The sequence below is a fragment of the Ranitomeya variabilis genome, chromosome 6, assembly GCF_051348905.1.
Source record: "Ranitomeya variabilis isolate aRanVar5 chromosome 6, aRanVar5.hap1, whole genome shotgun sequence".
NCBI lineage: Eukaryota > Metazoa > Chordata > Amphibia > Anura > Dendrobatidae > Ranitomeya > Ranitomeya variabilis.
This window is the reverse complement of record NC_135237.1, coordinates 126791437-126816609: the sequence shown is the minus strand read 5'-3', so window position 1 is coordinate 126816609 and position 25173 is coordinate 126791437. Positions and strand designations below refer to the sequence as shown.

At 43.2% G+C, this 25173-nt stretch overlaps 1 protein-coding gene across 1 annotated transcript in view; it reads right to left on the bottom strand.

Moving 5' to 3' along the window:
• Positions 1 to 6670: 6670 nt before the first annotated feature.
• Positions 6671 to 25173, bottom strand: part of CMTM8 (CKLF like MARVEL transmembrane domain containing 8) — a 112371-nt gene continuing 93868 nt past the window's right edge. Inside the window, exons 4-5 of the mRNA XM_077271896.1 lie at positions 8438 to 8557; positions 6671 to 7058 (exon numbers count right to left, since the gene is read on the bottom strand). Coding sequence (XP_077128011.1) covers positions 6981 to 7058; positions 8438 to 8557 — 198 coding nt within the window. The 3' untranslated portion in view covers positions 6671 to 6980. The remainder of the gene's footprint in view (positions 7059 to 8437; positions 8558 to 25173) is intronic.

The following is a 25173-nucleotide window of genomic DNA, read 5'->3' as shown; positions in this document are numbered from 1 at the left end:
ACTGTCTTATATGAACAATAAAAACATTTTGTATTTTGATATTATAATAGCCTTGTGATCACTTTTTTTCGCTTTTATCTATGTAGTAGTTGGTGATAGGCTGCAAGAGCCCTATTATTACATGGTGGATATATGATAATACATGGAATAGGAAATTCTTTAATAGCTACCATGGTATATTGTCATTCTTTATTACATGCCCTCAAGTGCCTAGTGGCAAATACAGCCCTGCAGACATCCCACCTGCAGCTCAATTTTTAAATGGGGACAATTGTCCTATCAGGGATAAAACTTCCTCATTGTTCCGATCAGTACAGTTTCTAATGGTCGGACCTAAGCAATCACCTATCCTCTAGAGCCCATGGATTGGTGATAACTTGTTTTACCCAAAGAACCCCTTTAATGCAAAATACCATAATTGTACATCCCAGTTATGGCGGTGCACAGTAGATGTGCAGGAGTCTCCTGTATTTTACAGTCGATGTTCCACTATTACAGAGATAACGGCTAACAGATATTTGCATATTGCTGTACGGTGGGCCCGTAGAGAGTCCATTCCCCCTGTGGGCCCCAGACACCACAGTCTGACCCTGTCGGGGACACATTCTTCCATTCCACAACCTGTCCAGCTGCCACCTTACAACACAAACCCTAAAGTATCTACAAATATACATAAACATAACCCCTAAAGGAGATTATATATATATATATATATATATATATATATATATATATATATATATATATATATATATATATATATATATATATATATATACAGTTAGGTCCATATATATTTGGACAGAGACAACCTTTTTCTAATTTTGGTTATAGACATTACCACAATGAATTGTAAACAAAACAATTCAGATGCAGTTGAAGTTCAGACTTTCAGCTTTCATTTGAGGGTATCCACATTAAAATTGGATGAAGGGTTTAGGAGCTTCCGCGCCTTAACATGTACCACCCTGTTTTTAAAGGGACCAAAAGTAATTGGACAATTGACTCCAAGGCTATTTCATGGACAGTTGTGGGCAATCCCTTCATTATGTCATTCTGAATTAAGCAGATAAAAGGCCTGGAGTTGATTTGAGGTGTAGTGCTTGCATTTGGAAGGTTTTGCTGTGAAGTAAACATGCGGTCAAAGGAGCTCTCCATGCAGGTGAAACAAGCCATCCTTAAGCTGCGAAAACAGAAAAAACCCATCCGAGAAATTGCTACAATATTAGGAGTGGCAAAATGTACACTTTGGTACATCCTGAGAAAGAAAGAAAGCACTGGTGAACTCATCAATGCAAAAAGACCTGGGTGCCCACGGAAGACAACAGCGGTGGATGATCGCAGAATAATCTCCATGGTGAAGAGAAACCTCTTCACAACAGCCAACCAAGTGAACAGCACTCTCCAGGAGGTAGGTGTATCAATATCCAAATCTACCATAAAGAGAAGACTGCATGAAAGTAAATACAGAGGGTTCACTGCACGGTGCTAGCCACTCATAAGCATCAAGAATAAAAAGGCTAGACTGGACTTTGCTAAAAAACATCTAAAAAAGCCAGCACAGTTCTGGAAGAACATTCTTTGGACAGATGAAACCAACATCAACCTCTACCAGAATGATGGAAAGAGAAAAGTATGGCGAAGGCGTGGTACAGCTCATGATCCAAAGCATACCACATCATCTGTAAAACACGGCGGAGGCAGTGTGATGGCTTGGGCATGCATGGCTGCCAGTGGCACTGGGTCACTAGTGTTTATTGATGATGTGACACAGGACAGAAGCAGCCGAATGAATTCTGAGGTATTCAGAGCCATACTGTGTGCTCAGATCCAGCCAAATGCAGCAAAACTGGTTGGTTGTCGTTTCATACTACAGATGGACAATGACCCAAAACATAAAGCCAAAGCAACTCAGGAGTTTATTAAAGCAAAGAAGTGGAATATTCTTGAATGGCCAAGTCAGTCACCTGATCTGAACCCAATTGAGCATGCATTTCACTTGTTATAGACTAAACTTCAGACAGAAAGGCCCATAAACAAACAGCAACTGAAAACCACCGCAGTGAAGGCCTGGCAGAGCATCAAAAAGGAGGAAACACAGAGTCTGGTGATGTCCATGAGTTCAAGACTTCAGGCAGTCATTGCCAACAAAGGGTTTTCAACCAAGTACTAGAAATGAACATTTTATTTACAATTATTTAATCTGTCCAATTACTTTTGGTCCCTTTAAAAACAGGGTGGCACATATTAAGGAGCTGAAACTCCTAAACCCTTCATCCAATTTTAATGTGGATACCCTCAAATGAAAGCTGAAAGTCTGAACTTCAACTGCATCTGAATTGTTTTGTTTAAAATTTATTGTGGTAATGTCTAGAACCAAAATTAGAATAATGTTGTCTCTGTCCAAATATATATGGACCTAACTGTATATATATATATATATATATATATATATATATATATATATATATATATATATATATATATATATATATATATATATATATTTATTACATAGATACACATATAGACCATAAAGTATCTGCATAATTCAAAGCAGCTTTATTGACAGGACCAAATAAACTTTAGTTTTGCCAAAGCACATGTACACTAGGGAGTAGTGATGAGCGAGTGTACTCGTTGCTCGGGTTTTCCCGAGCACACTCGGGTGGTCTCTGAGTATTTGTTAGTGTTCGGAGATTTAGTTTTCATCACCGCAGCTGAATGATTTACAGCGACTACCCAGCCTGAGTACATGTGGGGGTTGCCTGGTTGCTAGGGAACCTCCACATGTAATCAAGCTTGCTAGTAGCTGTAAATCATTCAGCTGTGGTGATGAAAACGAAATCTCCGAGCAATTACAAATACCCGGAGACCACCAGAGCGTGCTCGGGAAAACCCGAGCAACGAGTACACTCGCTCAACATTACTAGGGTGTAGTCTAGCAGGAAGTGGGTCTCATCCTCCAGGTTACAGTGTGGGCAGTCTGTCCTCCCTGGGCTTGTACCGTAGCTCTGTCTGTGCCAGCCGGACTCGATGGCCAGATTGTGGGCACTTAGTCTATACCGGCTCAAGATATGGCTGTCTCTGGGGTCTAAGAGCTTCTCCAGATATAGAGCCAGTCTGTAGTCTCTCTGTAGATTCCTGTACACGGTTAGTTTCTGTGAGATGCTGACATTGTTTCTCCAGTCACTGACATATCTCTTACAGCCCTCGTCTACCATGTTCCTGATTCTGGATTTTGTCAGGCTGAGGTTTTTAATTGGCCTGTGGAGCAGGGTGGCAAGACCTTACAGACATATGAAGAATATGGGAGAGTGTTGTAACATGAGGTACACAATCAATACCTGCCAGAAATTTATACTGCTCCTTTAATGTTGCTTTAGGACTGTTGTCAGCCTCCTGGACCAATTTTCTTCTTGCCTATCAATTTTAGAGTGATGTCCAGTTCTAGGTAAGGTCACTTACGTCAAATTCAAGACACTTTTTCATGACAGTCTTCATAGTGTTCCATGGTATATCTAATGCCATAGAAATTTTTTATAACCTTATCCTCACTTGATAGCTTTCAACGATGAGTTACTTTGCTGTGTTGTAAGTTTGTGACAGGCCATAGATTTTGCTGTAAAATTCAACTAAAAAAAAGTGTCAGGAAAATCCTGCTAGAACTAAACTTTATATGGATTTAATCAAAATCACTGTATATGATAGCAGCTGTGTGCTGACTACTATTTAATGAGTTTCAATGTGATTAGCCAATTCTGAACACAACCACATCCCCAATTATAAAAGACAGTGTTCACACTTCTGCAACCACATTATTTTAGTTCTGTCATTTTTTTTTCCCCTTTCTCAAAATTACTTTATTTTGTTTCTCAATGGATTTGTACTATGGGTGACGTTAAGGTGGAAAAACTTCTCAAATTATTCTTCTTGGTAGGATTTTCTTTTACATGTCAAAAACTATGCATTTCATTTTAACAGGGTGCATATTCTATACACACACACGCCTTTGCATCAAGGCAAGGAATCCTACATTGAATGCATAGTATTAGTAAATAATACATATTCATAGCTATTGTGTGAGCCTCAAATTAGAGTACCTTGATCATGTTGGCCTTCTAAGGCCATGTTCACACTTTGTGGTTTTTACCGCGGAACCGCGGCGATTTTGATGCTGTGGGTCCGCAGCAGCTTCCATAGCGTTTCCATTTACATGTAAACCCTATGGAAACCGCAAACCGCTGTGCACATGCTGCGGGAAAAACCGTGCAGAAACGCAGCGGCTTAAAACCCGCAGCATGTTACTTCTTTGTGCAGAATCGCTGCGATTCTGCACCCATAGGAATGCATTGAACCTCTTACTTCCCGCATGGGGCTGTGCCCACGTTGCGGGAGGTAAGCGGTTAATGTGCGGGTGGTACCCGGGGTCAGTGGCGTAGGAAGGGGGGGGCGGGGGGGGGGCGGGCCGCCCCGGGCGGCACAATGCCGGGGGCGGGTCCGACCCAGAGAGGAGGAGGAAGAAGAAAAAAAAAAAAAAAGAGAGAGACGCGGGCCCTTTAAATCCTCGGGCGGCGCCGACCGCCGCCGCGACCAGGCCCCCCCCCCCGATACCAGCGCTGGCATCGGGCCCCCGTTCTAATACTCACCTCTCCTGGTTCCTGCGGCAGCTGCAGCGTCTTCGGCGCCCTCTGACTCTGCGACGTCTCAGGGCAGAGGGTGCGATGACGTCATAACTGCGCGCTCAGCCTCTCTGTCCTGAGCGTTGCAGAGCCGGAGAGACACTGAGTGCACCGGACCTGCGCTGGGAACGGGAGAGAGAGGTGAGGATTTTACTTTTTTTTTTTTTTTTCTTTATGTCTGACTCAGACACACTGGGGGCAATGCTGGACACTGGGGCAGATTGCTGGACACACTGGGGGCAATGCTGGGCACTGGGGCAGATTGCTGGACACACTGGGGGCAATGCTGGACACTGGGGCAATGCTGGACACTGGGGCAGATTGCTGGACACACTGGGGGCAATGCTGGACACTGGGGCAGATTGCTGGACAAACCGGGCAATGCTGAACACTGGGGCAGATTGCTGGACAAACTGGGGGCAATGCTGGACACTGGGGCAGATTGCTGGACACACTGGGGGCAATGCTGGACAATGGGGCAGATTGCTGGACAAACTGGGGGCAATGCTGGACACTGGGGCAGATTGCTGGACACACTGGGGGCAATGCTGGATACTGGGGCAGATTGCTGGACACACTGGGGGCAATGCTGGACACTGGGGCAGATTGCTGGACACACTGGGGGCAATGCTGGACACTGGGGGCAATGCTGGACACTGGGGCAGATTGCTGGACACACTGGGGGCAATGCTGGACACTGGGGCAGAGCTGGACACTGGGGCAGATTGCTGGACAAACTGGGGGCAATGCTGGACACTGGGGCAGATTGCTGGACACACTGGGGGTAATGCTGGACACTGGGGCAGATTGCTGGACACACTGGGGGCAATGCTGGACACTGGGGCAGATTGCTGGACACACTGGGGCAATGCTGAACACTGGGGCAGATTGCTGGACACACTGGGGCAATGCTGAACACTGGGGCAGATTGCTGGACACACTGGGGCAATGCTGAACACTGGGGCAGATTGCTGGACACACTGGGGCAATGCTGAACACTGGGGCAGATTGCTGGACACACTGGGGCAATGCTGGACACTGCGCCTGTGCGGCCGCCCGGCTTGTGAATCCCAGCCCCGCACTCTGCATAATGCATAACACGCTGCAGGGCTGGGGTTACCAAGGTGGGTGGCCGCACAGGCACAGTCTGCAAGCCTGGCTGTGACGTCAGACGGCCAGAGCTCTCTGCGCCTGCACCAAACAGCGATACACAACGCAGGCGCCGGATTTCATGGGTAAACAGCGCTGAGGGGGCGGCGCCCTGCGTTGAGTGACGGCAATGGGGGGGGCGCCAAACTCGGGAACAGCCCCGGGCGGCAAAAGCTCTAGCTACGCCAGTGCCCGGGGTGGAGGAGAGGAGACTCTCCTCCAGGCCCTGGGAACCATATTTGGGGTAAAAAAAGAATAAAAATAAAAAATCATGTTATACTCACCTCTCAGCGCTGCACGCGGCCGGCCGGTCAGAGTTGCTGTGCGAACAGGACCTGCGGTGACGTCGCGGTCACATGACCGTGATGACGCCCGGGTCACATGAGCGTGACGTCACGAAGGTCCTTCTCGGCACAGCATCTTTGGAACCGGAGCTCCGCGTGCAGCGCCGAGGAGATCCGGACATCAGAGGGTGAGTATAACCAATTTTTATTATTTTTAACATTACTATTGATGCTGCATATTGCTGCATATGCAGCATCAATAGTATAGGAGTAATCCCGCAGCGGAAACCGCGGAACAAACCGCGATAAATCTGCAGAGATAACCGCAGCGGTTTTGCCCTGCAGATTTATCAATTCCGCTGCGGGAGAACCCGCAGAGGGACGCCGCAAAGTGTGAACGTGGCCTAATAATCAAAACTACTCACCAGAAATATTTATCTTTATTTTATTGTAATTAAAATATTTTCTTAACCAAGTGGTACAGTCATTGCCATGGCAATTAATAAAAAAAATGTAAATACGTAATATGAACACAAAGAAACAAGTGGCAGCACGCCATTTTTCCCAAGTTCTTTTATTACAGTTTTTTGTGGCACAATAAATATTTGAACCAAGTAATTTTTCACATTAGGCGTTAAAGTTCAGAACTTAAAAAACAAATCCATCTTACAAACACTCTTTAGGCTTAGGGAATAAGTATTGCAAATATTTATGCCCTCAAATTCCATCCTCTGTATATTAATAACTACTCTGTAAATCTAAAACACTAAATATTATGGAGCTGAAATGACTTTATAGTGCGGCTTACACGAAGTCGGCTTTCTGCAATATGAAGGACTTGACAGTTTGTGAGCAAGAAAATGTATTAATTCCTTGTCCTCCATGACTGAAAACTGAAATAGGTGCTTATTCCATAACACATTGTGACCATGAATGCAAAAAACTGTAAAGATAAAAGAGAAAAAAGGAAATATTCAGTTTTTAAATAAAACATGCATACAAGTTCACACACACAGGCTAGCCCTGATTCCAATTAAAAGTAGAATATTTGCCCAAAACTCATTTTTAATCAAGTATTTCATATTTTATTTAATTGAATATACTTTGCACTCTGGGGATTTTTTTTATCATCATGCACAAGAGACACATCCATCCGTAAAAAAAACACTATAAAAAAAGCCGCAAAAAACAAAACCTGCTTTTTTGACGTTGCTCCTTTACTGCCCAGAGAGTAGGTTTTGTCTGTGGAAAAAAAAAACATATCCAAAACGCAACCTGTAAACATGGCTTTGGACTCCTCCTGTGACTCACCAAAGTAAGACTAGATTTATAAAATATATTACGTTTTATACAGGGGTTGCCACTTATTAAGTGGGTAAAAGTGCTTGTAAAAATTTGCCCCATTAAAAATGCTTTTCATTCATTCTCAAGAGTGGAACTGCATTGTATTGGATGTGTCTGGTTTGCTAGGCAAGGAACGCGCAGTTACAAACTTTTTGTTTTAGGGTTTGCAAGCACTGCTCTAAAGTTAGGCTAGGTTCACATTGTGTTACGGCAATCCGTTTAGCGCTAACGCAATGTATTTTTAGGGGTCGCGTTAACGTCCCCGCTCTCACAGATCCCCGGATCTGCGAGAGCGGGGAACGGACCTCGGGCACGCCGCGGACGCTGCAAGCAGCGTCCGAGGCGCGCCACAAAAGAACGGCACATCGCTATCGCGAGCCGAAAAAGGCACGCGTTAGCGATGCGCTTCAGGCAGAAAGAACATTGCTGTCAATGGGTGATGGGTGCGCTAACGGACCCGTTGCACGGCGTTAATTGCAACATTTTCGCAGTGCAACGCTGTCCGTTAGCGATCACCCAATAACGTAATGTGAACCTAGCCTTAGCCAGATCCAGTGAACATCTATGCCCCGACACTTCTCCATGCTACAGAGCCAATGCGGCTTCTTCTTCCAGCATAGGATAGTGTACATCCAGGCCAGCAGTCCAGCCATTCTGCTGGACTGTACCATTAATCATCAGAAGCACATAGTCCTCGGACAAGCAGAAAGATGGGAGGCTGGGGAATGGTGCGCTCCTGAAGACTGAAAATGAGACGTACCCTTTAAATCTACCAGTTTGCAGATAATTAGTGCGGTGACATCAGACAATGGGTGTCACTGGATTGATAGATGCCAGTATTGGGTGAGGTTTAGGAAGATGGGAGAAGAAGCAAACTAATAAAAACTATGCCTTACTCAAGTACAGTAGCTATCTCTTCACCACAAAACAAATTACTGTATTTGTTTAGAATTTTTTACATTAGGTGACGTTACTCACTGCAGATGCTGCCCAACTATTGTAGTTGTGATGCTGGTGAGCGTCTTTAGTGATTGAAGTTGCATCCACTATAGCAGCAATAAGGTAAAAAACAAACGCACTTCCATTAAAGCACAGACTCTGGAATGAGAAGACAAAATGGACGAGTTATGATTGCATTGTATATACAATTATACAAAATTCCTCTCCACCTCGAGTATAATAATTCACAATTAAACAAGGTCTCAGAATCTCAAAATATAAAGCAAAACAAAGAACCTGGCCATAAAACAGGCGCCTTCACATTTTTATATTTTGGATGGTTCATCATAGAGATAAGGGAATTTATTTCGCTAAGTAATTTGGTGCCCAAAAAAGTGATTACGACGAAGAGGGAGAACATCCCGAGCATGAATCATAATTGGCAACCAACGCAGAACAAAGAACAGCCAAGTCCCTGTCACGAACACCACTGATGACATCACATTTAACCCCTTAGTGACCACCAATACGTCTTTTTACTGACCTGCGAAATAAGAGAATAGCATCCCTAGACAGGTGACAATCCTGTAGCTGTCGGCTGTACACTGTAGCTGACAACTTGCTGCATCAGCCACAACCAGTGTAGTTACTGACCAAAGCAGTTTAACCCCTTAAATGATGCTGTCAATAGTGATTACAGCATGTAGATGGTTAAGGCTAGGTTCACATTGCGTTAATGTGTGCACGCAATTAACGCCGTGCAACAGGTCCGTTAGCGCACCCATTGACAGCAATGTGAAGTTTCCCTGTAGCGCATCGCTAGCGCGTGCCTTTTTCGGCTCGCGCTAGCGATGTGCCGTTCTACTGTGGCACGCCTCGGACGCTGCTTGCAGCGTCCGTGGCGCGCCCGAGGTCCGTTCCCCGCTCTCGCAGATCGGGGATCTGCGAGAGCGGGGACGTTAACGCGACCCCCAACGCGGCCTCTAAATAAATATTGCGTTAGCGCAATCCGCTAGCGCTAAACGGATTGCCCTAACGCAATGTGAACCTAGCCTAATAGAGTGGCAGCTCTCTCTTTAACCCCATCGGCACCTGGAGATCTTGATCATGTGGTCCTGGTGCTTGCCATGGCAATTCATGGCCAAATAATGGCCTTAAAGTCTACTGACTACAGTGACCTGTTCAGAAGATGTCAACATTTAGGTGGCGAAAACAAATTTCTTCATTCCTGTTATGCCATTTTGCATTAATTCCTGAAAAGCATCTGAAGGGTTAATAAAGTACCTGAAAGCAATTTTGATTACATTGAGGGGTGCCGTTTTGAAAATGATGTAACTTTTGGGAGTTTCCAATACACAGGACCTCAAAATTTTATAGGTCCCTAAAAAAAAAAATATATATATATATATAACTGTCTAAGGGGTACTTCTGTCTGTCTGTCCTGGAAATCCCACGTCGCTGATTGAGTCACTGCTATATACTACGTGGGCTGTGTTATATACTGTGTGGCCTGTGTTATATACTATGTGGGCTGTGTTATATACTGCGTGGGCTGTGTTATATACTGCGTGGGCTGTGTTATATACTGCGTGGGCTGTGTTATATACTGCGTGGGCTGTGTTATATACTGCGTGGGCTGTGATATATACTGCGTGGGCTGTGTTATATACTGCGTGGGCTGTGCTATACATTACGTGGGCTGTGTTATAAAGTACGTGGCTGTGTTATATACTGCGTGGCTGCTATATACTACGTGGCTCCTATATACTACGCAGCCTGTGCTATATACTATGTGGCTCCTATATACTACATGGCCTGTGCTATATACTATGTGGCTGCTATATACATACATACATACAAATTCTAGAATACCCGATGCATTAGAATCGGGCCACCATCTAGTGTGTATATATATATATATATATATATATATATATATATATATATATATATATATATATATATATATATATACATACATACATACATACACACACACATCTATACATATATATATATTATATATAGAAATTAACTTGAAATGAAAGAATCCACTGCTACATTTTTAAACCTTCTAAAAAGCTAAAAAAAAAATGTTTACAAACGGTGCTGATGTAAAGTGGACATGAGGGAAATGTTATTTATTAATGTTCTTGTGTGGTCTGACAAGGATAAATAAAGTTCAAAAATTGCTCATTTTAATTTTTTTTTTTTACATTTCTGATATTTTTATAAATAAACACAGAAAATATGGGCATAACTTTACCATACAGCACAATGTGTCACGAGAAAAAACAATCTCAAAATCAATGCGATGCGTTGAAGCGTTCAGAGTTATTACCACATGAAGGGACCAGTAGCGTAGCTACGGGGGGGGGGGGGGCAGAGGGGGTGGTCGCCCCAGGCCCTGCGCTCTGAGGGGGCCCAACCGGAGCTACGCTACTGTAAATGCATCAGTGTGCACAGCGTGCCTATAGTTACATTCAATCTCCCTACTCTGGCGCCTGGCCAATACAGGGCCTCTGAAAAGGCGGGGGAGGGCCCGGTGCCAGCAGTGGGCCCCCCCTGCCTGTCATCGCAGGTACAACTGTATAGGCTAGATGCCAATACAGCTGACCGCATTGATGAGAGAGGGAGCGTTACGCTCCCTCTCCCATCATCCCCCTCTCAGCGTCTGACTTCACCGACACCGACAGCAGCCGTGATGACGTCACTACCCGGCGCCCGCTGTCAGGAGATGAGCGGGAGCTTGCAGCAGGGCAGGAAAAAGGAGGAAGAGAGGTGAGTATTGGATTTTTTTTTTAGTGGAGGTGCATCATACTATAGATACTATGGGGTTGCCGTATATTAGAGTCTGCCTGGGGGGTGCATTATATAAAAGTCTGCCTATGGGGGCTGCATTATATTAGAGTCTGCCTGGGTGGTGCATTATATTAAAGTCTGCCTATTGGGGGCAGCCTTATATTAAGAGTCTGCTTGGGGGGTGCATTATATTGAAGTCTGCCTATGGGGGGCTGCATTATATTAGAGTCTGCTTGGGGGTGCATTATATTAGTTTGCTATGGGGGCTGCATTATATTACAGTCTGTAATATAAGGCAGCCCCCCCATAGGCATACTGTAATATTAGGCAGTCTATGCCTATGGGGGGCACATTATACTATATTGAGGACTATCTGGTGCATTATACTATATGGAGGCCATCTAGGGGGCCATCATACAGTGTGGAGATTGCAATGACGGGGCCATCATACAGTGTTGGAGCCATTAAACAGTTTGGGGGATACTAAGGGGTCAGTATATATACAGTGAGGGTGCATTATACTGTGTATAAGAGCATGATACTGTGTATAGGGGAGCTGTACAGGGGGAGAGGCGGGACATTATTAAATGTAAAGTGGGCACTTATTGTTATATGGGAACTCAGGTTACTGTGACTGTCAAAGGGCACACACAGGGCAATATTACTTTTTAGGGGACAAAACGCGGGCACTGTTTTCTAGGGCACTTGCACCCGGCATTACTATATCCTAGAGCAGGGGTCCCCAACCTGTAGCTCGGGAGCCACATGTGGCTCGCGGCTGTCTGTCAGCTTGGTGCATTAGCTCCAGGTCTAGCAAACAGGTATGAAGAGCACATCTGAAAATTGTGAATTTTGTGAGCAGCCCTGCACAGAAAGGCAGATCTGGATGAACATATACTGGTCTTAGGATTTTTGAGATAATTTAAGTATGGTAAGCTGGAGATAAGATGATACCACCTGTCAGAGGTGGTGTTTGAAGCTGAATGTGACAGTGTCTTGGGAGTGCTTTATAGGAGAATACTGAATGGGGGTATTGTGGGAACCCCTGGATCTTAGTATACTGCTTTGGGGGGACTTTTGTGGAAAAGTTTTGGCTTTTATGTCTGTAATGGGGGCTTTGGTTGCCACTATTGTGAGGGGCGGGAACTGAATGTGGCTCACGACCCTCTATCAGAGCTAAATGTGGCTCTCAAGGTCAGAAACATTGGGGACCGCTATTCTAGAGAGTTGCTTTAGAATTTAAAGGGCACACAGTCCCACACAGCAGGTGCAGTAATAGGGTCACATACGGCAGCAGCGGCTCAGTATTGGGATATCAGCAGGATGAGGAGTTTGTGCAGGTTGGGAATAGATGGTGACGTACTGAAAATATGAGAAGTGAAACGTGTCTTTGTTGTATTCTCTGTAGCAGAGTCCTGGCTGGAAGAAGTTGTCTTGTCGGTCTGGGCCAGATGGAAAAGATGGGAAAAGTGAACAATTCCATCAGAAACAACATCAGCGATAAGACATTATCTGTAACTGTGCAGAGATCTCTTATATGTTCTGTAGGACTGGTATCTACCACTGACCATATGGCGGTAATATCAATATTGTTCTTTATATAGAGATTATCTTCAGTAACAGCACAGACATCTGCTGAGGTTCTCCTCCACTATTAGGGTGTTTTACCGAGTTGTAATCAAGGTTAGTTTCGAAGTTTCGCCGCCCCCCTGAACCAAAACCCTAGCTACGCTTCTGAAAGGGACAGATTTTAAAAATGTGGCCTGGGCAGCAAGGAGCTAACACAGAACCAGCCCCATTTTGATGTCAAGGTTTAAGGTGCAAAAAACGGCAAAAAAACACAAGCAGAGGGTGGAGTTTTACCACAACCCCAGCCCCTTGATGATGTTTTGTTTCAGACTTCCCAGTGCATGCTGGAAGGGCTAAAGTACGGAAACAGAAAGCTCATGTAGAGAGGGATCAGAAGGGATTTCATATGTAAATTTGTGGTTAATTTTTTAAGATTAGACATTTGCTATTAGGTTCTGGCAACTTCTGAAGTGCATTTAAACTGCACGATTGTAGGGAACAAGCAAGAACACTGGCTTTAAAAAAAAAATAAAAAAATAATTGTTCTCAACAGCACAACCTGTGTAAAATTTCATAGGCTTTCATAGCCTATGCACAGTGAATGAGTACTGATCGTTCAGTACCCATCATTGGCACAATAGCCTATTAAACTACACCATTCTATGTAGCCGATCATTATTTGTTGCAGATTATATGGTGTAAACTGGCCCTTAGACTAGCAAACTGTATTACAATGCTATTAAACTATGAGCAAAAGATATTTGGCAGTCCGCCAGTGCATGGACACGGACAAAGGTCCTTCCACTGGTCAATGACACTATTATACAGGCCACTGGAGCAGTCGCCATTAAATGGGCACTTCTCCCAGCCATTAAAGCTGGTGTGCTATAAGCTAGCATTGTTGTACTTATTGAAGGTGTGCCTGGCACATTGCGCCAAAGTTACTTAATTACTATGATGGTTGCTTATAAATATTACTCTTAGTGCCACCTTGTTTCGGGGATGCAGCGACATCATATAAAAAAGGTATTACTGAGCAAGCAGAAGTTTTAATTGGTTTTCACGATATATACTGTATATGATAAATGATTTATTACTAGTGATGAGCGAGTGTACTCCTTGCTTGGGTTCTCCTGAGCATGCTCGGGGGTCCTCCGAGTATTTTTTAGTGCTCGGAGATTTAGTTTTCCTTGCAGTAGCTGAATGATTTACATCTGTTAGCCAGCATAAGTACATGTGGGGATTCCCTAGCAACCAGACAACCCCCACATGTACTCACCCTGGCTAATAGCTGTAAATCATACAACTGCCGCGATGAAAACTAAATCTCCGAGCACTAACAAATACTCGGAGGTCACTCGAGCGTGCTCAGGAAAACCCGAGCAACGAGTACATTCGCTCATCACTATTTAGTACTCTAAAAGATATAATCTTGATTTTAAAAGCAAACAAAAATAAAAGCGATGATATTGCAATGCAAAAAAAAAAGCTTTGGAGGTAACTTCGATTCCTTTATCAGACTTGTGTACAAGTACATATCTTAGAAGCACATGTATATAATATACAAAACAGAAGAGCAAAGATCTGGTGTAATTCAAAACAATTAGATAAGCGAGTTGCCCGTCAGGGCAGTGGGGATACTCGGTACCAGTCGCAATTAAAGGGGTGGTCACGGTGGCAGCGACCCGGTCCGTGGCCCTGGGTGCCCAAGTAAAAGGGATGGTCTTTAAAGGAGTTGTGGAAATAATGAAAAGTTTGTGACACCACCGGTGGTTCTCAGTCAGAGGTGTCCGACGCTGCTTAAAGGGGTCCTCTGGGGGCGATGGTGCTGCAGCGAAGATGGTGTCGCTTCCCACAGGTGAAGCGGTGTCCCAAGGTCTCCCGGGTGTGTTTGGCAGGGATGATGAATGCCGGCAAATAAATGGAGGACACAGGGTTGCAGTCTTTACCTGGTTTACTGGTGTTAAGCAGCCTCAGTCCAGGGTACCGGCAACAGGTAAAGATGGAGTCTAGGCAGCCTGAAGACAAGTGGAAATCCCCTTGACAGGTCAGTTTGGGAGCCTTCCACTATGCGTTGGTCTGTGGTCCCTTGCTCTTGTAGTTGTGTAACAAGGTCCTCTTTCTTCCCTGTACAGGGACAGTACCTGCAAGGTAGGCAACTTGAGCGGTCTCTTTTGGGTCTCTGTCTATGGTGACTCCGGACTCTGATTGCTGCTGTACCTCAGGTATTATGTGGGCAAATCCCTTTTAGTTTCTTGCCCTCCAGTTCAGCCGTGGGACCTGTAGTTTCTCATGACCTCGGGCTCCCGGTGCCCGGTTTCTGCGCTCAGCTTACAGAGGTCCAGTTGCAGCCCTCCTCTAGCTCCTAAGTCCTTCTGTCCTCCTTCACTGTCTGCTACCAACTGTCAACTCGTCTGCACCAGACTGACTCCATCCCCAGACCAGGATGTATATAGGGAAGTTCCCCTTAAACCAGGTTTAGAGCTCCCCCTTCTGGCCTGGAGTCAGAAAATGTTGCATGTAAGATTACCTGCCAAAGGGATCACTCCTGTCTCCAGGCATGGCATTACCCTCCACGAGAGGAAGGCAATACCACTGTGGTACCTGAACTCCTGGGGTGCCATATAAGGAGTACATCCTCATTTGCCCCCCAGACAAAACATTTCACTGCGAAACGCACGTCGGGTGTGGTGAGTCCCTGGTCTTGTACACTGCAGGTAATGTTACCTTTCACTTTTGGTTCCATGTGTGTTTTTTATACATTAACAGAATTGTATAATGTAGGAAATCATTGTTCATTTAAACTCCATTCAATTTGATCTTGACATCATCCTGATCGGCTATTCTTATCACATGATGTGATTCTTAGTTGCCTACTACTATATGGGCTTCTCCTTATTTAAGCCTACTATATACCAGATCATCTGATTTCAATTTGGCACTATGTCCCTACTTTATTATTGTACTTAATGGATTTCATATGGACATACAGTGTAAACAGTGTATTACACGTGATCTTACCCAGGTGTACCCCCTTCTTTTCTCTGCATTTGTATCCCCCACTTTCTTTGATCTATTGTGATACTGTTACACATAAAAAAATTAACAGTCTGTAATAAAGAGGTTTTTAGCCCTCTTAAGAATCCTCATATCTTTTAAGTGTTCTTGTTCATTTTATGCTTCTTTTGGCTGTATTGGAGGATTGAAGAATTTTGGTTTAGTCACATCATCGAAAAAAGGTATTACTGAGCAAGCAGAAGTTTTAATTGGTTTTAATGATAAATGATATTTATTACTCTCTAAGAATTTTTATTTTATTTTAACCCCACTACAATACAGAAGAGCAAAGATATGGTGTAAAACAAAACAATCAGATTAAAGGAGTATTCTCATCTCCAAGATCCTATCTCAATATGCAGTAGGTGTAATATTATTATTATTATTATTATTATTATTAATAATAATAATAGCAAATGCTTCCTATTAGAAATGTGGTATAGTTTTTCTGAGTCACTATGTCTCTTTCCTCATGTGCAGGCATTGGAGGACCTTAAGTATCCATAGTTTACAGTCACTGATATAGTGATAGTTAGCTAGTTGCAAGTGGTCATAACTAGGGTTGAGCGAAACGGATCGTTCATTTTCATAAGTCGCCGACTTTTGGTAAAGTCGGCGTCTCATGAAACCCGACCCGATCTCTGTGTGGGGTCGGCCATGCGGTACGCGATCTTGGCGCCAAAGTCGCGTTTCGTATGACGCGTTTAGCGCCATTTTTACAGCCAATGAAGGAGTGTGGGTAGAATGATGACATAGGGGTTAGGGCGTGCATGCCTATCATCATTTTATCGCTTGTGCGCAGTAGCGATTTGGAATGTGTAAAACGAAATTTTCTGTGGAGAGAGAGAGAGAGAGAGAGAAAAAAAAAAAAAATCCCCATTGACGTGCATAGGGTTTCGTGTTCCGGCCGATCCTCGACTTTGCGCAGTAATCGGCCGATTTCGCCCGACTCGACTTTTCCAACAGTCGGGTTTCGTGAAACATGACTCGACCCTAAAAAAAACGGACAGCACCACAGCAATTGTGACAGAACAGCTTACGTGTTTATTCTGCCATCTGCAACGTTTCGGTCCTGAGACCTTTATCAAGCATGCTTGATAAAGGTCTCAGGACCGAAACATTGCAGATGGCAGAATAAACACGTAAGCTGTTCTGTCACAATTGCTGTGGTGCTGTCCGTTTCTTCTTTTGCATTTGGACTTTATACTGGGATGGATCCCCTGGTGTGGACGGGCACCCTGTTGTCCATAGAGACGTTATTAATTTAGGGTGCGGCCTGACTTCCAATTTTTTATGTTCGACCCTAAAAAAGTCAAGGTCGCTCAACCCTAGTCATAACCATGGATACCCAAGGTCCTGCAATGCCTGCACATGAGGAAAGAGATATAGCAACTCAAGAAAATGATACTACATTTCTAATTGGAAGCATTTGCTATTATTATTATTACTACTACTACATATTGGGATAGGCTTTTGGAGATGGAAATACCCTTTTAAGGAGTACATCCTTATTGTCCCCATACTCATATATACAGTGGTGTGAAAAACTGAACCCTTCCTGATTTCCTATTCTTTTGTCACATATAAATGTTTCAGATCACCAAACAAATTTAAATATTAGACAAAGATAACAAGTAAACACAAAATGCAGTTTTTAACATAGTTACATAGATTGAAAAAAAGACCTAGGTCCATCAAGTTGAATCTTTCTCCACCAATTGGAGACTTTGTCAATAAATTAACTATAACCCCCAATGTTATGTTTATCGAGGAAATCATCCCACCCTTTTTAAAAGCTGTGATAGTATCTGTCATTACTACCTCTGGTGGTTGGGCACTCCACAGTCTGACTGCTCTAACTGTAAAGAACTCTTTCCTATTAAGCGGTCAGAATTGCCTTTCTCCTACCCGTAATGAGTGCTCCCTGGTCCTTAGTATGGTCATTGGAAGAAATAAGTCATGTGTCAGTCTTCTGTACTGACCACACATATGTATACATGTAAATGATATCTCCCCTGAGGCGTCTTTTTTCAAAGCTAAACAACCTCTCATCATATGAGAGGCCTTCCATCCCTTGAAATAATCTAGTTGCCTGCCTTTGAACTGACTAACTTCTGAATATTATTTTTAAAATGTGGAGCCCAAAATTGGATCCCATATTCTAGATGTGGCCTCACAAGTGATTCATAAAGGGGTAACAATACGTTGGGATCACGGAATTTTCGCTCTCTTTATACACCACAAATCTTGTTTGCTTTTGCGGCTGCTGCTTGACATTAAGTACTGCTACTCATCTTACTTGTAACTAGAATACCCAAGTACTTCTACACTTCTGTAGTCCTGAGTATACTCCTATATGATGTATATGCAGCTATAGGATTACTAAGTCCAAGGTGCATTACTCTACATTTATCTACATTAAACCTCACCTACCAAGTGTTTGCCCATTCAGACATCTTATTAAGATCGTTTTGCAATATTGTAATGTCATGGTCAGATTTTAATATCCTACATAGTTTGGTGTCGTCAGCAAAGACTGACACTTTACTCTCAATCCCATCCATAGGGTCATTAATAAAGAGGTTAATAAGAATTGGTCCTAGCACAGATCACTACAGTCCCCACTGCTGACTATTTCCCATTTAGAGAATGTACCATTTATGATGACCCCGCTTCCTGTCATTTAGCCAATTCCTTACCCATCTGCATATAGTTTCCCCCAGTCCTTTCTTCTGTAGCTTCAGTATAAGGCTGTTATGTGGTACAGTATCAAATACCTTTGCAAACTCCAGATAAATCACATCAGCCACATTACCAACATCCAGACTTGCACTTACCTCCTCATAGTAATCCAACATGTTGGTTACACATGTCCTATCTTTAATGAATCAGTGCTGGTTGTCATTTATTAGATTCTCTGCAATATATTGCATTATGATGCCCTCAAAAACTTTGCACACTACTGATGTCAGTTACCAGATGGTAGTTACCTGGATCCATCTTCTTACCTTCCTTAAATATCAATACCACAAAAGACATCCTCCATTCCTGTGGCACCAATCCTGTTATAAGAGAGTCTTAGAATAGGGGATACAGTGGTCTGTCAATTTCTGAGCTCAATTAACTTAGTATCTGTGGATGAGTGCCATCTGGTCCGGGGGATTTGCCAATGTTTAATTTGCTCAGACACAGGCGTACTTTTTTGTATGTTAAACTAGTTATGTCGGGTCGTGAACTTTGATTTTTGCCTTGTTGAAAGATCACTGGAACAGACAGGTCATTGATGAACACGGATGAAAAGTGCTTGTTTAATATCTCAGCTTTTTCTTTGTCCTCTGTGATATATGTGATGCAGTAACCCCTGTAACAGGTAGGGGGCGCTGCATGGTCTCCCCGGGATGTGCACGGAGTTGTATTGAGGCCGTGAGAATTGACCTGCAGTGATGTCAGGATCACGTGATCAGCCCATGTGATCCATTACTGTGGGTGTGGTTACAGGTACATAACGTGACCAGAGTGTGGGTCACATGTCCCTGTGTGGTTCCAGTGTTTGGACCTGAAGGGTCCAAGTGCAAAATCCCTGAGGGAGTTCCTGAGGGCTCGGTGTGTTCCTGTGTTGGAAGCCTGAGAGGAGGCTTCCTGGAAAGCACCTGCTGGCGTGGGAGGTCCTAGTAGGAGGACCGGATCCCGGAGCAGTGCACAGTGGAACTGGGGAAGCTGGAGTCCTTCGGTGAGGTCTGGACTGACTACTGTATGCCGGACAGGCAAGTTGGGGATCCCTGTTAGGCAACTTACCCAGAAGAGTGTTAACGGAGTGTGGGGAAGCTGGAGTCCTTCGGTGAGGTCTGGACTAACTAGTGTGTGCCGGCCAGGCAAGTTGGTGATCCCTGTAAGGCAGCTTACCCGGAGGTGTGGACTGGCAAGGAGTCAGCAGGTGGAGCCGGAGCTCCCGTCAGGTATCGTACAGGCCGGTAGTGCTTGTGAAGTTCTATGAACTGTGTGGTCCCCCTTGGGAACTGGTTAAGGGAGGACCAGCGTGTTAGTGTCCGTGAGGCAAAGCCGTACACTGAAGTGTTAGAAGCTGCAAGTAAATATCACCAGTTGGTGCCTGTTGTGTTTCATGTTATGAACTGTGCGTAACCCGGTTTATGGCATCTTAATAAACCGCATGGACTGCTTTGTTTTATAAACCCGTGCCCGTGTGCTTGAATATCGCGGCCAAGTGAGTGTCCCCCAACACTCTCAGTAAGAGAAACCTTACACCTCTATAATTATCTTATTATTGTCTTTTCAGGGGCTGATACCATCTGGTTTTTTTCCTTTTCGCATTGATGTATTTATAAAAATGTTAGGTAATTTAATATCGCTTCTCTGTGGATAATTTTGCTAGCTTGATTTCTTTTTCACATTTCTTATTTAGATCTCCTGAAATGCTATTTCTGTATTCTCGGTCTCCAGGATTTTGAATTCTCTTTGTTTTAGTCTGATTAAACTTTGTAGTGTCTTATTTATCCATAATGCTATCTCTTTAATCCTTCACATTTTAATACCAGAGGGTATAAGTATTCTACAGGATTCTAGTAGTATTTCCTTAAACATACCCCATTCATGTTCAGTATCCCCAGTTACTATGAGATGGCCCCAGTCTACTTGATTAAGCTCTTCTCTTAAAATCAGCTTTCCTAAAGTTCCAGATTTCTGCATTTATCCTTTTTGAATGTTTGATTGAAAATGACATTGAAACTTACCATATTAAAGTCACTGCTTCCCAAATGTTCCCTTTGACCTGTAGATCTGAACTTGTACCTGTTCTATTGGAGAGGACCGGATGCAGCAGATTACCTCCCCTGGTTGGTTCATCTACCAGCTGAAAGAGGTAATCGTCCTAAACTGTGGTTAAGAACTTGCAGCTTTTAGCATAACCAGAAGATTCTATGTCCCATTGAATGTCTAGATAGTTAAAATCCCCCTAAATTAAAAAGGTCCCTATTATTATTTGCTGCCTTTTTAATTTGTTGCAGTATTTAATGCTCTACCTGTTTAGCTATATTAGGAGACTTATAGAAAACTCCAATCATCAGCTTTCCATCATTGCCATCCCCTTGTACATTTACCCATACTGACTCTACATTGTCATAGCTCCCCCCCAATGTCGTCATTGAGCACAGGTTTTAAGTTGGATTTTATGAAAATACACACCGCTACATCCTTTTTGTCTCTCCTATCTTTTCTAAATGTAGTGTAACGCTCCACGCTTGTTACGCAGTCATGGTTTTCATCCAGCCAAGTTTCTGTAATGCCCACCACATCGTATTCTGTGACCGTCATAAGAGTCTCAAGTTCATTCATTTTGTTTGGGAGACTTCTTGCATTTGCCAGCAGACATTTCATACTATTAGCACATTACTCCTACTCAGCTCCCTACTTTCCTTGCATATCCCATGCCCCTTAAATTCTCATTGACCCCTACTATCTTACTGTCTATCTATCCGCTATCTCTATGACTCTGGTGATGTGATGACTTCACTGTGCCACCTGCATCATTTAGATTCTACCCGGCCAGAAGAGGAAGGAAGTGATGCTGTGACTTAGATTAACATTGTCAAGCAAAAAAGGCAACACACCGTCACATCCAAACATAGATCAAGTGTGAACATAAAAAAGGCCAATTTTTTCAAATGTATTGTCTAGCCTTCTGACCGAGCACTCCGCCTCCTAGTCACAGGTGTCTTGTTTGCAGCAGGTCCAGTACCCCTCCACAGAGAAAGAGAATGTCAGTCTCGAGAGGTTTTCATAGGTACCCATTCACATGGAGACGTTTATTCTCAGCGAGGAAGGAAAGCGTAGGACCTGGTATAAGAGAGATGCCGTAAAGTGGCTACCAAGTACACATAAAATTGGCCTTTTTTATGCGCTAAACGCTCTCATTTTTCATATTTTTAGTGCAGTAATGCAGTTAAATTTCTGTGTTTCATGTTTGCATGTGTTAGCGCTGCAGTGTGCTGCCTTTTTTGCTTGACTGTATACGAGTTGGTGACTCTAAGGTTCAGCACCTGTTCACACTTGATCTATGGTTGGATGTGACGGTCAGTTTTTTCAAATTAGATTAACATTGGTCAGCGTGCAATATGACATTTTATTGGACTGCGCTCGTCCACTTTTCTTGCAGAGGAGTATGAGCTCTAATAACCCCATGTGTGTCACGAAGTGCGCAGAGTTCTGCCAGTTGCTGTTTGGTTACAGTCTATGTAGGTTCATTCTGTGACCGCTCCTACATAGGCTGCTGACAACCCCTTGGATTATGTTTGGACCTGGGGTGAGTATATTGGATTAATTTAAATGATTATTTCAAATAAAGTGTTTTATTCTTTGTGTGTGTTTATTTAACTCTTCACTTACAGGTTTAGTAATGAGGTTGTCTGGCTGACACCCCTTCATTATTAAAACTAGGGCTTGTTGTCAGCAACCGCTGCTGACACCAACCCCTAATCCTATTACCCTGATGGAACTACACCAGGGCATCAGGAAGAGCCTGGGCTAAGTGCTTCAAATAAGAATTACCATTTCCGGGGCAGCTAATGGCTAGTATTTTTAGTCTGGAATGGGGCAAACAAGCCAGAAAAAAAGGCAAGTTGGGCAAGGAAATTATGCCACAATTTTTTTTTTTTTTAAATATTTTTATTTAGGTCCAAAAAGTGTTAATTGCTGTACAAAAACGCACCAAAAATGCATAAAAACAGCACGTAATTTCCTTTGCATTTTTGCTGCCAGCAAATTCATAAAGATGCATACATTTCTGCAAATACTCAACGTGCGCACATAGTCTAAGGGAGGTTGTTTTTCAAAGGTGTATAAAAGGTCTGTTCTGCCAGATTTTTACATTTTTAAAAAAAATCAGACAGTATGTGGAGCCATAGATTTCATAACTGTATTTACACATGTGAAAAGCAGATACGAGAATGAGATTTGAGAGATAGAGAGCATGTACAGTTCTGATCCAATTTTGAGGATTGGAATAGGATTACTCAATGGGGGTGTGTACTGTCCAAAACAAATTGAACAGCACACTGACACTTTACAGTGACGACATATCGCAACATCTTTTTCCATTGTTCAAGGACAACCTCCTTTAGTGCCCGCATGCAGGATGGATAGTGATGCTTCACTTGTCTCTACAGAAATCCCCTACAGGTGTTTTAGTTGGGTTCAGATCAGGAAAACCTACTTGGCCACTGAATCACTTTCACTCTGTTCTTTAAAAATGCAACAGTGTCTCTAGATGTGAGTTGTGGATTATTATAATTTTCGAAACGTGCTTGTCTACTAAGGGCACAGAGTGATGGCAACATCTTCTCTTTCAATATAGAACAATACATCTGAATTTATGATGCCATCAATGAAATGTAGCTTGCCGACACCTGGTGCAGTCATGTAGCCTACATAATGACACTGCCACCACCATGTTTCACAGTACGTACCTTACATTTTTGTCTATTCTCCTAATCTTTTCAATACCATAAAGTTTTGAAGCCAGTTACAAAAACATTTATCCTGTTCTCAATACTCCAGAGTATAGAGTCCCAGTGTTTTGAAATTTTTGAGCATGTGCCCTGGCACACTGTGATTTGGCTTTTTTGTGCATGGGTTTTAGGAGAGGTTACCTTCGTGGACAACACTAATGCATGCTATTCCTCAGCAGTGTACACCATATTGCGTCACATGAAACACTCACTTTGATTTGGCTTTCTACTTCTTTGGCTAACTGAAGTGAACTTTCAGGTTTCTTTGCTTTAACCCTTTCATTAGAAGATGCTTCTGTTTAGATTTTAATTTCTGTGGTCAGCTATTATACCACCAAGATGGGTATATGCTGCCCATGAGTGCAAATCTCCTGGGCAGCATATCTTTATACCATATAGCACTATTCAACACAGTTCCCTGATTGCAATTGGTCTTAAAAAGGTCTTGCTGACCGAAAAATCACTGAATTAATATGTTGGATTGCGATTCTCATTAAAACTAAAATATTCTTTCCAACAATTCTGTTTATTTATTCTGTTTAGGCCGGCGTCACACTCGGCGTAAGACAATACGGTCCGTATTTTACGGCCGTAATACGGCCGTAATACGGAGAAATGTTCCCAAAATAGTGATCCGTAGGCAGGGTGTGTCAGCGTATTGTGCGCATGGCATCCTCCGTATGTAATCCGTATGGCATCCGTACTGCGATATTTTCTCGCAGGCTTGCAAAACCGACATCTAATGGATTTATGTGCTCAAATGTTCGGAAAAACATATATACAGTATATACACATATATATATATATATATATATATATATATATATATATATATTTGTATATATATAGTCCGTATTTATATTTACTACAGCGCGATATCTGTGAAAAGCCGGTAATTCAATTGCCGGCTTTTCATTTCTCCTTCCCAAACCCGACAGGATATGAGACATGGTTTACATACAGTAAACCATCTCATATCCCCATTTTTTTTTCATATTCCACACTACTAATGTTAGTAGTGTGTGTATGCAAAATTTGGGCGCTGTAGCTGCTAAAATAAAGGGTTAAATGGCGGAAAAAATTGGCGTGGGCTCCCGCGCAATTTTCTCCGCCAGAGTGGTAAAGCCAGTGACTGACGGCAGATATTAATAGCCAGGAGAGGGTCCATGGTTATTGGCCCCCCCGTGGCTAAAAACATCTGCCCCCAGCCACCCCAGAAAAGGCACATCTGGAAGATGAGCCTGTTCTGGCACTTGGCCACTCTCTTCCCACTCCTGTGTAGCGGTGGGATATGGGGTAATGAAGATATGGGGTAATGAAGGGTTAATGCCACCTTGCTATTGTAAGGTGACATTAAGCCAGATTAATAATGGAGAGGCGTCAATTATGACACCTATCCATTATTAATCCAATTGTTTGAAAGGGTTAAAAAACACACACACACACACACATGATTTAAAAGTATTTTAATGAAATAAACACAGCGGTTGTTTTAATATTTTATTGCTCTCTCAATCCATTTGCAGACCCTCGCTTGGCAAAACAATAAACCCACAATATACATACCTTCTGCTGACCCGTCACGTCCCACGAGGTAATCCATCTGAAGGGGTTAAAATAATTTACAAGCAGGAGCCCTGCAAATGCAGCTGTGCTCGTGCTTGTAATTCCCCGGCGAATGAAGGAAATGTAGGTCATTGACCTACATTTCCTTCAGTCGCGGTGATGCGCCCCTGCTGGATGTTCTCATGAACTGCAGCCTGGGAACTTTTTTTTTTATGCAAAAAAAAAGGGGATATGAGATGGTTTACTGTATGTAAACCATGT